Source organism: Arachis hypogaea, chromosome 12, assembly GCF_003086295.3.
Source record: "Arachis hypogaea cultivar Tifrunner chromosome 12, arahy.Tifrunner.gnm2.J5K5, whole genome shotgun sequence".
NCBI lineage: Eukaryota > Viridiplantae > Streptophyta > Magnoliopsida > Fabales > Fabaceae > Arachis > Arachis hypogaea.
Window position 1 is genome coordinate 118809439 of NC_092047.1, and position 17022 is coordinate 118826460.

At 24.5% G+C, this 17022-nt stretch overlaps 1 protein-coding gene across 2 annotated transcripts; it reads left to right on the top strand.

The window, feature by feature from the left end:
• Positions 1-3973: 3973 nt before the first annotated feature.
• Positions 3974-6963, top strand: LOC112728810 (B3 domain-containing protein At3g11580-like). Of its 2 annotated transcripts, none has more exons than XM_025779114.3 (2): positions 3974-5006; positions 6526-6963. In XM_025779114.3, exons 1-2 carry the CDS (start codon positions 4241-4243, stop codon positions 6783-6785), a joined length of 1026 nt encoding a protein of 341 aa, XP_025634899.1. In that variant the 5' UTR covers positions 3974-4240; the 3' UTR covers positions 6786-6963. The 2 variants fall into 2 exon arrangements, with proteins under 2 accessions (XP_025634899.1, XP_025634898.1); XM_025779113.3 differs by having other exon boundaries at positions 3979-5006; positions 6523-6963.
• The last annotated feature ends 10059 nt before the right edge of the window (positions 6964-17022 follow it).

Sequence of the window (17022 nt, forward strand, 5' to 3'; positions counted from 1 at the left end):
TTGGATTAGATGATAATTAATGTATAATAATAAAAGGATAAAAATGGTTTTCAGCGTGCATATAAAAGAGGTTTAATTACTCTGTTATTTCTATAATTTCACAAAAATTTTAATTAGGTCTTTATATTTTTTTATTTTTAATTTGGATATTGTACTAATTTTTTTTAATTAGGTCCCTTTTTACAGTAATTGTTTTAATTAAATAGGGACTCAATTAAAAAAATAGTGCAAAAATCCAAATAAAAAGAAAAAAAATATAGAAACCCGATTAAAAAAAAGTAATACAATGACTCAATTAAAAAGAAAAAAAGTACAGAGATCTAATTAAAAATTTCGCAAAATTATAGGAACTAATAGAATAATTAAACCTATAAAAAAATGAAGATATTTTTTTTAATTTAATCTTCTTGATGTGCATTATAAAATATTTTATATAATTATTTAATAATCAAAATTATGTATTTAGATAAGTTTTTAAATAATAAACTTTTAAATTTACTTATTTTTACAATGTAATAATAATATACAATTATTAATTATTTGTATATATATATATATATATATATATATATATATATTTACACTAACAAGCATGAAAGATAAATTTTGTTTTATATAATATTTTGGCCGGCAAAGGATTGGAATTAATTGGGAATGAAGGAGCAGAAAATATTGATGATTACTTTGGTATGAGAGGAAGAGAAATTAAAGGGCCACCACATCACTTGATTTGTTTGCCAATTTAGTAACATGGGCGTGTCTCTAATTACACGAAATAATTTTTTTTTTCAATATATAAATTTGGGAGAGTTTTAAATGTACCAAAAATACTAGTGTTCCAGTTGTTTTAAACATTAATTTAAATTATAAAAAATATATATAATATATATTAATTAAAATCAACGATTAAAATAACTGAAACACCGATATTCTTCGATACACTTGAAATTTTTTCTATAAATTTATTTATAAATTAAAAGAGAATCTCATCCCCTTAAGATTCATACACATATACATGTTCGGCCCAATTCAGTGATAATAATTGAAATTTTATAATCACAGTATGTCTCACGTAGCATAACAACACCTGTACAAAGTGTACACCTTCTGCTGTGTGAATTCATACACCAATCATTGTTATTTCACTAATTATAATATACTAATTATGATACAAAACCAACACGAGTGCTAATAATTCATATGCATATATATATATACCTCACCCCCAAAAACATACAAGTCCAATGTTAATCACTATTACATACTAAGGACAGTGAATAGTAATGTTTAATTATTCGTACACTTATTAGTTTAAGAAAAAATTGAAAAAATAAAACTAAATGATCCACCAGCTTTTTATACAAATAATATATTTTTATATGCCAACAACATAAAGGGATTTATATTGTTATAATAATTAATTAATTAATTAATTTATGTATGCTTAAATTAAATATTGTTATAATAATTCTAAAATAGTGGATAATTAAATCAAATATTTTTACTTAAATTTTACATAAAGATCAAATAATAAATTATCATATTGATAAAAAGTATTTATCTTTAATATATAAGTGTTACTACATAAAAACTAAACTAAAACAGAATATAAATAATGTTACCTAAGCAGTAAGCACTATAAGATTAATCACTATCAATTCTTATTAACATGTGATTATAGATGTAAATCTTATTTAATCATAAATATTTTACAAAATGGGTTCATTATTATAATATTTATATTATAAAAAAATTTTATACAATTATTTAATAAAATTTGTTCATAGAATGACCTAAAAATATATAAAGTTATGATCCAATTAAAACTAATTTAATTTCTCATAGAATTCATAAAAATTTACTAGATCGAGTAAGATCGGTCCAAGAAGTCATGATGCGAGTCAACAGTGACGGAGCTTGACACAAAATTTTGAACGCAAAAATTTAATATAAAATTTAATAATAATATTTATATAAAAATAAAATTTATAAATATAATTATTTTTTAAATTTGTTACTAATAAGATAATAAATAAATAATTCTATAAATAAAAAATATAAAATAGTTTATAATAATACTCTTCAAATCTTTAATGACTTAAAATTTTTAATAATTGAATCAAAACTAAACTTGTTAGTAATATATAATATTTATTAAATTTGTTTATCAATTTAAACAAATATATAATATTAATATTTATTGAATATTCTAATATTATTTATCATATAAAAAATTAAATTAAATGAATAATAAAATATAAAATAATATTAAATTAAATAAATAAAAAATACCTAATTTTTTATATTTAAACTTAAAGATAGAGAAAGTGTTGCTTGTTGAATAGAGAGCTGCGAAATATTAATTAATAGAAAAGCTATTTTTTATTTGATTTGATTGTTAGATGATAATTTTTTATTCTTATTTTTTTTTTGTTAGATAATTTTTTTATTTGATTTGATTTTATCTTTTAATTTTAATGTTTTGAGAAAGCCAACAAAAACTTACCCAATTCAGTCTAAATTCAACGTATTTTAAGTTATAGTAGAGTATTTGAACTAATTGAACTATTTTTTATTTTTAAAAAAAATATTACTAATTTTTTTATAAAAAATTTAGAAAATCATGACCTCATTGTCTCAATTAAACTAAGTCTCTGTGAGCCAATCTACTTGACATATTAAACCCGACCCGACTTGCATATATAATAAGCAAAGACCTTGTCATTCGCTGCTTCAAATGCATGCTATCTTCAACTCAGCCCTCACTATAGCATGGGATAAATTTTCAAATACTAATAAGGAAGAAACCACTACTACTGCAAGTGAAAAATTTCAGAAGTGATGATCACTCATTTTTAAAATTATCTCCATCAAATTTAGGTATTTTATAATTTCAATTCATTTAAATTTGCTTAAAATTATTGTTAATTTAAGTATTAGAATTTCTTGTAAGATTCTCACTATCTTCCAGACAAGGATATCGAATAATTTATCTATTATCTGAAAGAACAAGTAAAAACTTTCACCCAAATTAAAGAAGCGTGAATCTCGCATCCAAATCTAAATTTACCTTAGTTTTCTGTATTACCTCGGAACAAAATTTATATATTTAAAAAATTTCTTAAACAATAAAATTAAAAATTAAATTATTTTTATTGATATGTCAATACACAATATATAAAACTCTTTTATATTATTAGTAATTTATTACAAATAATTTTATTACATGTACAAAAAATAAGTCATCAAATTAGTCATATTTATAAAATATATATTAAAATATAATAATATACATTAAAAATGAATTAAACATATATATATATATTAATATAAATTAATTTTTAATCGTTATTCAAATGATAATGTCAAAAAAATATTTTTTATAAAAATATTTTATTTAAAAATATGACTTATTTATTTAGTCATATGTGAATAAAAAAAAATAATTTTATAAGATATCAAAATCTAGCTTTATAATTCATCATTTAAGAGGAAAAAAATATTTTTACATAAAAATAAGAATTTAATTTTAATATATTATTAGGATAAAATAATTTTACACATATATCTAATTATATAACATTACATCAATAAAATAACTATCTTTCATATTAATCGTATAAATAACCATAAAAAAATAAACAAAACTGCACAACGTATACAAAATATTTTAACTACATCAAAATTAAACTCTAAAAATAATTGAAAAGCCTTAATTGGAGTATCAGTTTTACAATATATATATATATATATAAAAGTTTAGGGGATCAGCAGTTTTATTGAATTTTGGTCAGTATGTAACCAGCAGAAGAATATGAACCATTAGATAAAATCTCATACCAATCTCACACCATCAAATCATCATTGATGGCTAGTTAATGGCTATTGCTGGCCCTAACATTTATATATATATATATATATATATATATATATATATATATATATATATATATATATATATATAGTCATGTTCACCTCGTCCATCTAGTAGCACATTTTGCACACACACACATCATAAACTAGTTTATACTTCATACAAGTTAACAACTCATACAATAATAATACACTACTCATACCCTACTCTCTCTCTCTCTCTCTCATTGTCATATCTTTGCAAACAACACATAAACAAACTCCATCAAATACTTCCCACAGTTTCCACTTTCTCTCTCCAAAACTAAATATAAGCACTTGTTTTCTTTTCTTTTCTTTGCCCCCTCAAAAAAACAAACAAAAAACAATGTCTATAAACCACTACTCTTCTTCCCCTATGGACCTCCAAGAAACGACACCGTTGTGGTGGACTCAACAACCACAACCTCCTCTCCACTACAACAATAACATTCATAATTCCCAAAACACCCCTCGCTTCAACCTCAACAACGAAGAAACCGACACCGCCACTACGTCACACGAAGGAGACGAAGAAGAAGAAGAAGAGAATCTTCCAGAACCAATACAACAAGACGATAACAACCACCAACATAACGAGAGAATGTTCGAGAAGCCGTTAACGCCAAGCGACGTTGGAAAGCTTAACCGTCTCGTCATCCCAAAGCAACACGCCGAGAAGTACTTCCCTCTAACTGCCTCCTCCGCTACTGAGTCAGGCACCGAGTGCAAGGGTTTGTTACTGAGTTTCGAGGACGAGTCAGGAAAGTGTTGGCGATTCCGTTACTCGTATTGGAACAGCAGCCAGAGCTATGTGCTAACCAAAGGATGGAGCCGTTACGTCAAGGACAAGCGTCTTGACGCCGGCGACGTCGTTTCCTTCGAGCGCCACCGCGCTGACTCTCAGCGGCTCTTTATTCGCTGGAGGCGCCGATCTTCTCCGATGGCGCAAGTTAGCAGAGCGCCTCACGCTGATGTGAATAATGACAAGACTGGTGTAGCGTGGACTAGCGGATTCTATTGTGCGCACCCTCCTTATCCTGCGCATCATCTTCATAACCAACACTTAACATATCCACAACAACATGAGGGGAGTAGTAGTAGTCTTCATGCAGGTATGAAACTTTTTTTCATTTAATTTTAATACATTAATAATCTAAAATTATACAATCAATTAAGAGTACAATTTTAAGGTGAAAACTCAGTTAAATTATCTAATGACTTTCAGTTATCCACTTCACGTGAAGTCGAGTGTACGTGAATTTTCACCTAATTTTAAAAATATTTTTTTTTAAACCATCATTATTTACGCAATTAATATAAAATATAATTTTTTGCTATTATATCACTAAATATACGTATATAATACGTTAGTATCAAAATTAATTTTATTAATGTGATTATATATAATTAGATATTTTAAATTCTAATAAAGATGTTAGTATTACAAATTTTTTACTTTTTAAAAATATTTTCATTTTGAATTTTTTTTTACTCTTCTCTAGTGATTTTGTTTAGATTTTTTTTTTCATTTTATTACTTTAGTTTGATTGATGAGGGTGGGTGGGTAATTGGGTATTATTATTATTTCACAAGGATTTGTTGATTTCATGGAATAATGAGTGCTGCAATCTTATTTTACCTAGATGACCTTTTTAATGATTATTTGTTCTTGTGATGATTTATTTGTCTCTTGAGTCTTAAGATTGAAGCTTCCGTTTTCGGTGCATCCAATTTGGTAATATAATTGTCTATTTATAATGCATGTCTTTTTGATGAGATAAGAATATAATGAAGAACCTATTGTTTTTTGCTTGGAAGAAATGATGTTTATTATTTGTACAATGAGAAATAATAAAGCATGATGAATATAATTCCATCGTTTCCATTTCTCTTTAATTAGTCATCTCTAATTACTATTAGAACACTTTTTTTTTATTTACTATTAGATTATTAAATAATTATTAATTATACTCTCATGAAAGTGCGTGGAGGTTACCTTCCAATTACTTTGGAAAAATGTGAGGTTATTAGAACTTTAAAAGTTAGAAGCCTTTTGTAGTTTGTGTAATTTTTTGGGATTTGACCAAACTACCCCCGTGAAGAATACGCGCCCATTTTTGGTTGAATGAAATCATGAACATGAAAACAATTTTCTATGTTCCTTCTTAGTACCTTTTCTTTCTAACAAAAGCTTGCAGGTTCAGAAAACTAGGCGGTGCCCTTCAATCTGTTTCCATCACTTCATCCTCATCACAATCAAAATTTTCCTTGTACTTTTTTTAATAAAATAAATAAATAACCTAGACAAAATATTAAGGTGAAAACTTAGATGACTTGATGTGAAATTGATAATTAAGAATCGTTATATTTAGTCAAATCAGTCAAATTATTTAACGACTCTTAGTTATCGACTTCACGTGAAGTTGACTACAATTAAGTTTTTACCGAATATTAAAATATATTTAACACAAGTATTAGATGTTTTGAATTAATTAAATCTTATTATGTAGTGATAGTTAGGTGATTAATTAAAGTATTGCTAATTCATTTGTTTAATTAATTAATTAATTAATTATGATTGAAGCATTGGCACTGACATGTGCACGTGTTTAATTGAAATGGTTGAAGTAGGGTCCCAAGGGAAGAACCAAAGGATGAGACCAGTTGGAAACTGTTCAAGTTCAAGTTCGAAGGTACTTAGGTTGTTTGGGGTGAACATGGAATGCCAAACTCAACATGATGATGATTCTCAACCTTCAACAACAAAAGAGGATACTAGTAATTCAGATACCCACCATTTCTACCACCATAATTATTATCATCAACCTTCTAATAATTCTCACCCTAATCACAATCACATGTTACCTCATCAACAATCATACTACTATTAGCACCTTAATTAATTAATTAATTAATTAGCATATACTACATATGTGCTAGTTAATCCCACCCCCTTTGATTTGATTTTGCTTTATTTGATTTTGATTTTGTTTTTTGGGGTATGCTTCAGGTGTAAGATATAACTATATGTAATCTTTATCCGGTTAATTATTATTATTATTATTATTATTATTATTATTATTATTATTATTATTATTATTATTATTATTATTATGTTGAAGATTATGGAGTATCTTTCTTGTCTTAAATTGGGGGGGTGCATAAAGATGCAAGTGTATTATTTAATTTTGTTATGGGATCTTGATGTTTTGGTTCAACCCGACATGTCAATTTATCTATATACCATGGTGCGAATAAGTGGCCATGTTCCCAATGTTGTTAATTAAAACTATGCTTCTACGTAGTACGTAGGAGTATTAAATAAGGAATGGATATAATATATCAATATTGTATAAAGACTTCAATAATAATGATATTAAATTAAACTAGGTACCTAAATTAATAAGTATATGTATAGTAGTATTAGGCTTAATGAAGATTGTCCATTTGGTTTTGGAACTTTGTCCATCCACTATCCTAATTTGAGTTATGCGAAGTTAAGAATTTTGTTTGCAATATGTTAATTAAAGGGGAGAAAATCTTAATATTTACAAAAAATAACATACAAAATTTAAGTTATGAATGTATTAAAAGTGTGTGTATATATAATTGTCATTGAAAATTTCAATAAATTCATTATTTTGTTGCATACAATTTGAGCATCTTTTATTTATTTTGATATTATAATATTTAAAAAATAAAAAAAATTGTATGTATGTGTTGAATAACTATTTATGTGTTTCTTTTATCAGTTTAAACTTTTGATATAAATAGTTTCATGACATAAAATTAAAAATTTTTATATGTCAAAATTTAAACTTTAACCTTTGTAAATCTTCAAAAAAAAAAAAAAAACACATAAAAAATATAAGACAAATAAAAAAACTAAAAAAAAGTTACATAAATCTAAAAAAAAAATTATATGAGTAACGCATTATAAATAGATATAATTAAAGTTTTCCAATATATTATTAGCAATGATAAAAAGTTTTTAAGTTGGCAAATGATGCACCCATATTTGCTTGAACCTTCACATTATTGAGGTCCATGCTTCAACTAAGAATAATTACTCATTTTGAGCTTTATTTTGGATGTTGTTTGCAATGCAATTGACTTATATATCTCTAATGGATCGATTATATTGTCTCTTATCTTTAACTAAGTCAACCAAGGCAATTATGATTTTTAAGGTAGAAGAACATTAGCTTCTTTAGAATACATAGAGTTTAATTTGGCCATTTTTTTTTCTTTTGGGTTGGGTTATTGGGTGCAATTAATAATATGCTTCTATTATATAAGGGTAATTGATAATGCTTTGGTACTATTTTGTTTTCTATTTATATAGGAGTACTTGAAATTCAACTCAATCTCTAATTTGAAGGGAATAAATATTGGATAACTTAATCAAATTGGTTTAGTCGAGTGGTCAGCTCACTCGTTCACGTAAGTAAATATTGGAAATTCGAATCCTATCTCATATATGTAACAACTCATTGGCCAACGACAAATCTTTAAATAAAGTTCATATCTGCGACAAATTAGATCATTAATTTGTCGGACTAAAAAATACCATAAAAAAAATGATTTCAGCCAACTAACCAATGACCGGATTTGATAAAATTAATGGCCAATTTTATGGTGCCTATAAGTTTTTGTCTAAATTTTGTCTAACTTACTTTTTGTAGTAAATTTTGAATTTTTAAAAATTATTTATTTTTATATCTTTTAAATAAAATAATAACTTTTAATCTTTTGTAGTAAATAAACACCACTTTTTAGACACCATAGAATTCACCAAAGAGGAGTATTAGGGGGCCAGTAGAAATTGTGATATATAGCCATCAATTAGCCATCATAAGTATATTTAACGGTGGGAGATTATATCCAATGATACATGATTACTCATTTTACTTTTAATGGTTAAATGCTGGCCAAATTTTAACAAAATTACTGTTCCCCTAGACTTTCTCTTCACGAAAATTGATTGAACTAAATTTGAGGTTATTTAAAAAACTTTATATTATATACACATTCATATGATTCAAACAAAATGGGAAGCCTTAAAAATCTTAATGGTTTTACTACTTTGGATTTTTGGCTTTATTAATGGATGGCAAGATCATAGTATAATTTCTTTGAAACGGCCTTCAATGTTTGTGGGCCTTCAAAAGCTTTGTAATTAAGCATCATAATTATACATAATTAATAGAAACATCTTTAAACAGTTTCCTTTTCCCAACATTCTAGTTAAAGTTGATAAAAAAAATCGTCCAAAGCCCAAACAAATTAAATCCAACACATTTGGTAAATATGGAAGTCAACTAGCCATTCTCTTGGCATCTTTCCATTTTGGAAAAGCCACTACTATATATAAATAATTAGTGTCATTTTTATGAACATCATAAAAATTTAAAAATTCTTCTACATATTAAATAAATTAAAAATAAAAATATTTTTCTTCTTTCATTTTGTAATGTAAAAGGTATTTTTAGATAGAACTAACCATTTTCCTATACATTTAGTTTATTTCAGGGAATGAACATTTGATTTATATTTAAGTAAAGTCTTAAGTTTAAACATATGAATAATAAGAACAACATATGTTATAAAAATTTTCTCTCATACTACTATAGTAAATCAAATTGAAATAATATAATAAAGAATTTAATTTGAATGTACTTTTAATATAAAAAACATTAACAAAATCAAATAATTAATCGTGTATTAATATATCAATAAATTGTAAAAATATTAAATAGTATCTTTTTTTCTTTTCAAAAATTAATCCAAAGATAGCATAATAAGGTCATCTTCAATTGCCTAAAATTGCAAACTCCATCAAAAGGTTGTAGTGTGTCATCATTTTTATGATTATGAATTAAGTATTAATGATGATGTCCAACCAAACATGACCATAACACTTCACAAAAGGTCATGACGGTAAATAAATAAATAAATATTAATTATAGTTATTAGAATATTTGAATGATGAATTTGTGTGAAAAAGAAAGTAGCAGGTAGTGAATAAGATTATGTATGTGTGTGGATGTGTGTGATTGCAACAGGATGTCAAGCAGATGAGAAGATGAGAAATCGCCGAGGATAAAGATATAAGGATGTGACATTCATGAATTGACCCAATTAACATCTCATTTTCTCACTTTTTTCTTTTAAACCGTGCCTAAAACAGAAATAAAATGTAGGTAAGACAGAGAAAAAGAAGAAGAAGAAGGTTTTAATATTAATTTAGAAGTCTTAAGTTTAAATTTCGGTACAAGTAATGGTGAAGATGAAAAATAATAAAGAGATAAATAAATTTTTTACATAGATAATTTTTTTAAAAAAGAAAATTATTTTATTTTTTAATTATTAAAAATAAATAATTAATTCTTTATTTTTTTACATAAATACCTCTTTTCATATAGAATTATCCTTAAATTCTTTATGATCTTTAAAGTTATATTTTTCTTTATTCTTTCCTTGGCATATAATTAAGTTAATTAATCTTGATAAATTGGATAAGAAAACTAAAAAAAATAGAATAAACACTCAAATTAATCCTCAACAAATTTGTTATAAATACTTTAATTTTTGAGTAATTTTTTATTATTATTAAAAATAAAGAAAAATCAACATGTTTAATAAACAAGCTTGTTAAATATGTTAATTTTTCTGTATTTTTAATAAAATTTTTAACATTTATATTATATAAACAAATTTTATTAAAAAATAAATTCTTAAAAAAATAAATTAATTTTCCTTCAAAAACCAATTTATTTGATGGATAATTATCTAAAATAATAAAAATTTAATAAAACTAAAATATCTAATTTTTTTTTTTTAAAAAGAAGAAGCAAAAGTGGAAAGAAAAAAAGAAATTGAGTGGGTTTTGGAGAGAGAGAAAGAGTATAGTAATTAGTAAGTGAACACAAAAAGGAAAGGAAGGTAAAGAAAAGCAGAAAAGATAAGAGAGTGCAGAGAGGGGGCAGAGAGTAAGGTATGGTGTGGTGAGGTACCATTGGCCCCATTCACTCACTGTTTTCTGACGTCATCCACCTCCCATTTTGAGAACATGAAGAACTACTTTTATGTCTTTGTTGTAATTCACTTATATTATTCTGGAATCTACTTCCCCACTGTTGGGATTCTCCCTCAAGATTTTACACAATCACATATATACCCACCTCCTTCTTCTTCTTCATAATAATAATAATAATAATAATAATAATAATAATAATAATATAGAAACTCAATTTTACATAAATTGATAATTGATAATTATTAAATAATTTAATTAATTTAATTAAATTTTTGTTTAACGACTCTCAATTATTAATTTTACATAAAATTAATTATATTTAAGTTTTTGCCTAATAATAATAATAATAATAATAAAATGATGTTTTTTAATGTGTGTTTTAATTTAAATTTAATTATAATAAGAATTTAATTTTGATATATTGTTAACGTAAAATAATTTTATACGTACATCCAATTACTAATGTCATATCAGTAAAATAATTATATTTTATATTGACTAAGTATAAATGATCATCTAAAAAAATTGATGTGATTACACGACTATGTAAAATGTTTTACATTACCAGTGCATCAAAATTAAACTCTTATAATAATTAAAAAATATTTTAAATTTATTTAATTTTATAAACTATAATTTTTTTATTAATTAGAAAAACTTCAAATTGTTATATTTTATACTATTAAAAAAATATATGAGAATGAGTTTTAGTTTTATTTATTTAGAAAAGGTGTATGCCAATACTATATATACAAGAAAATATATAGCTAAATATAAATAACATAAGTTTGTGTATATATATCAAATCAATATGAATATATGGGAGGGCATGGTAGTGCTAGATAGTCATATTTGTGTGCTGTTAATTTGGTCCTTGGTGGGTTGTTGAAGGTGGTGGATGTGTACTTGATTTGATATGATATGATATGATAGATAACACACCCCAAGATGCATGTAGCAAATATAAATACATATATAATAAACCATTCCTTCTTCCATTTACAAATTAAATACTTTCATTCATGTGCTCAATCTGACATCTTCAACTTGAGTGATAATTCCAACTTGACAACAACATTATTTGAACATTAATTAATTAAATTAATTGATTAGCTTTATCTATCTTTTCTTGCTACCACAAAGCAGGTGCTAAATGATGACAATAATACTAGATTAAATTAATTAATATCATTTACCAACTCAGAACCTAAATTAAGTCATTAGTTTTAATGTTAAAAGATTTCATCCTAGGTATTCAATTATATATATTGAAATTATTTTTTTGTTTTCTAAGAAACTCCTTATAAGTCATGCATATCACATTAGATTATTGTTTGTCTATTAATTAGAACAATCTTTTATTTTAAGTTCCTGGTCTATCTACTTAATTATATAACTACCACTTTATCATTGTACAATATTATAGAATTTTATTAATATGCTTTAATTGACTTATTTACTTAAAATTGATCACTTCAATTTTGAAAGTTTCAATATATTTTATCTATATGAATTCAATATTAATTAAATTTACATTTTTATCAAATAATAAATAAAATGAGTTAGAATATTGTATTAATTATTCCATAAGTCTTTAGAATTTAAAACTTTGTTATATTGAATTTTTATATTAAATAAAATTTTTAATTAACTCCTTACTAATTATTTTTGTTAAAAATATAAAATTATTTTAAAATATTAATTTTTATTTTTGATCTAGAATAAATTGTATATAATATTATTTTAGAAGTAAGTATTTTAGAATTATTGTATTTTTTCAAAAGATAACCACTAGTAGTGATGTAATTACAAATTTTTACCTATTATAAAGATTTAATTACAATCTTTTAAGTAAGGTAGGGAAAATCGAGATTTTACGTAAAATCAAAAAAGTAAATAAAAAACATAAAACGTAAAATTTTAATAAGATTTAAATCGTAAAATCGTTAGACTTAGTACAAATTTCATAAAATTGATAAACTCATTTAAAATTGTAATATCGAAAGATTTTAAGAGTTAAATCGAGATTTTAGTTACAATACTTTCAACTATAGAAACCTAATTAAAATTATAGAGAGTATAAAATAATTAAATCTATAAAATAATAGTGTAAAATTAAAAAAAATTAACTAAAAATGTTAAAATTTGTTTTAATTTTAGTACAATAATTAATAAATATTAAATAAGACAAATTCTGATTGTTATTTTTGCTTTTCTAACATTATCGGTAAATATAAATAGCATTTTTTGTTATTGTTTAAATGATGGTGATGGCGGTGATGAGAGACAAAAATCATAAGGATGATGTTGGTTACACTTGCTTATCTTAATTTGTCATCAAGACTCAAACATGTGAATGGAAGAAAGTCATATATGCATAGATGGAAATGCAACACAAGACGAAATTTAATACAAACACGTCAACAATTTAACATGCTATATGGTCCCCCTCCTCCACTGTCTTCTTGCCAGATATCTGTTTTTATATGGTAACATTTTATTGTTTTTTTATTAAAATTTATATATATGTTAGTAATTCTATGTATGTATTTATAAGCATCTGCAATACTATAAGCAACACGCAAGAAATTGAAGGTAAGAGGAGAAACGTTAACAAGAACACAATGTGGGGTGAAATGTTTAAACAAAAATGGGAAAAAGTGAAAATAAGGCAAAGAAACAAAAAAAGGAGACAAAGATATATCCTTGGAGTAAGCAAAAAACACAGCATATCAATCCAAGGAAAATTTTAACATTAATGCTTCATTGGAAGAAATTGATTATGATGTGTGATTGATTCACCCCTTCTAATAATAATAGGTGTTTGAGAAATCATTCATTTTGAGATTACTATCATCATATTTTGGGTCAAATTATATTATTTCAAAATTAATTGTTATAATAAGTATGTTAAGACAAAAAATAGAAAAAATAATAGATAAATTTTATTATGTCTTTTTCTTTGATTTTGCCGCATATAAATTTTGGATAAACAAAAAATCAAATTAATTTTATCTTAAAATATTTTAATGACTATTATATCTATTATTTTCTATACATTTATATATTTTAACATTATAGTTTTGCTTTCAAATATTTAGTTGCTAAATATATACATAATATGCTCATTAAATAATCACTCATATATTTTTTATTAGTTTAAACTTTTAAGAGATAATTTTTTGATATAACATCAGAATTTTTACAACAAAAAATAGGGTTTGATCTTTGTTAATCCATAAAAATTTAAAAAACAAAATTTTTTTATAAGGCAGAATGACAATTTTAAAAAAATATTAGAAATATAATTATTTATATCAGTTTAAATTAAAAAAATAATTTTTTGACATAAATAAATAAATATACATGATATATATACCATTTTTTCAGTAATTATCTTGTGCAATTATAAAAATATATTCCATTTATTATTATTATTATTATTATTAAAATTTGATTTTGTTGCACCAACATTATAAAACATTTTATACAGACGTTCAATCACATCTATATTTTTAAATAATTATTTATACTATAAATATAAAAAAAGCCCCTTTTGTTGACATAATCTTACATAATTTGATGACATATGTATAAAATTATTTTACTTAATACATGAAAAATAATTTATTCTTATTAATTATTATGTGTAGAAGATTAATAATTTATAAGATAAGAGATGGGGGTCATGCGGGGAAACTGGCAGAAAGCAAGCGATGATTGTGAATGATAGATATCATTTGTGGCAACCTGAGCTTTGTCTTTTTGGCTGATTAGAATTCAATGTATGTATGTGGATGAATAAGGAGTTTTATTTGGACCACCACTTCTTTCAATTCAATATATTTCAAATTTATTTGCAATCTATCTTTCTATCTATCTATCTATCTATCTTCTCAGATAATATATGATCATGATCATGAAAATGATAACACACACTAAAGAAACAACACTTTGATTGATTGATTAGGTTTTCACCGTTTCAAGTTTCAACCACTCTCTATGTATTATTTGCACGGTACCTGCTATATTCTTCAGGTTTATTTTGTAGATCCCCACCTCAATAAATAGAACAAAAAAATATTAATATTTTATAGAAAAAATTTTAAGTGTACAAAAAATACCGATATTTTAGTTATTTTAACTGTTATAAAAAATATATATAATATATATTAACGATTAAAATAACTGAAACACTGATATTTTTGGTACACTTGAAATTCTTCTTATTTTATATATTGTGAAAATCTATATATAAATTAAACTTTTTCTTATATAAATGTTTAGTAAAAGTGCTATTTAAATAGAATCTTAAAGATAGCAATTATTTATCAAAATAAATAAGAATTATGCTCAAATAATATATTATTATATAATTTATTCCACACATCAATATCCAATGCAAGTAACTTTATATTCATATAATCATCTTAATATATATCAATCAAATATTGTAATAAGTCTCGGCTCATCAATTACATCACTTTGAACAGAGAAGTCAAATAAAATTTTAAAATATTATTAAGTGTTTACCAATGAAAAAAAAAAGAAAAAAAAATAGTATTATCTAAGTGAAACAATTCAAAATATTAGAGATTGAAAAGCCAACTTTCAAAAGAAATAACAATAATATAACGAATTACCTGGCCTTAAAATAAAAATTTTATAACTCTTAGACTCAGGTTTAATAATTATCTTTTAGAGGTGCTTCTTCTAAGCCCTTATACTCGTCATTATGATAAGTATCTTTGTAATATTTAATTATTTGTACATTATGAAATATGAATCCTAAAAGTATTTTATTTTCTCGGATGAGAAACTATTTGTATAAAACTGTTAGAAGCTATTGAAATCAGGGTGTGACACGTATAATGAAGAAGTGCTTTTGATTATGATTGATAATATATATGAATATGTGTGTTACCTAAACTTGAATCTCTACAAGTATTCATTTTTTTTTTTTTTTGTGTGGACCCAAAATGGAGTAAGAGAACTTGAACTCATCATTTGTCTTTATCAAATAGTGGTATCATATTCTTGGCTTATCCAAGGGAAAATGCAACATAATTAGGCACCCATTATTAAGCAAATAATGCAACATAATTAGGCAAGCTAGGACATTAATAGTAAAAATCAAATATGACAAAATAAATAAATAAATAAATAAATAAATAAATAAATACTGTGCCATGTGATTAATATAGGGTCCATACAAGAGGCCCATTTAGCTTTTACAATTGAGATGGAGACTAATTTTGAGTGGCTCACAATCTCACATGCTCTAATATATAGTGGGAGGGTCCCAACCAAAATTATATGATAGGTATTTATCATTGGCATCTTCATATAATGACCAAACTAAGAAACTAATAATATAATACCATGTTAATGTAAAATTCTTTCTATAAAATATCAATCTAACTCCCTGTATTTAGATAATTTCATACTAAAAATATTGAGTTTGTAGGGTAATTAGGAACATGATTTTGTAGGTCTAGCTCTTGTGGTTAATTAAGTTAATCTTAAACAAAATTTCACAAAGCAAAGTAAAATGAATAGGAATCTTAACTTATTTTTTAAATTATCTTTCTAATTTTTAAATAAAAAAATTGTAAACTTTATTTTTATATTTTCAAAAAATAACATATATTTAAAATTTTACTTATAGATATTAAAATAACAACTAAGGGAATAAATTAATACTTTTCATGTAAACATTAGATCAATACACCCACCGGATTAAGCCCAAAACTATTTGAATTTGGATACTCTAAATTTTAGATTTTCACTTTAGAGGATAAAGTTAAATCTCTTACAATTGAATGTTTTTTCTCTCATGTTTTTTCTTGGTCCCATCTATGAAATAAATAGTGATAGATCATACTTTACCCTCTAAAGTAAGTTTCAAAATTTAGAGAATCCAAATCCTAAGTATTTACACTAGTAACTTAAAAGTCATGACCCAATAAATTTATCCGCCTTGGTCTGCTTAAGCAAATGTCGGGAGTTCGAATCGCGTCTTGTGCATGTAGCATCCCGTTGGCCAGCTACAAACTCTTAATAAAGTTCAGTATCGCGGCGAATTAGTT

Excerpts from the sequence above, each read along its gene's own strand:
- LOC112728810 (XM_025779113.3), top strand. The coding sequence starts at position 4,241 with ATGTCTATAAACCACTACTCTTCTTCCCCTATGGACCTCCAAGAAACG. Across the intron at positions 5,007-6,522 it reads TAGTAGTAGTCTTCATGCAG|TAGGGTCCCAAGGGAAGAAC; the intron begins GTATGAAACTTT and ends AAATGGTTGAAG.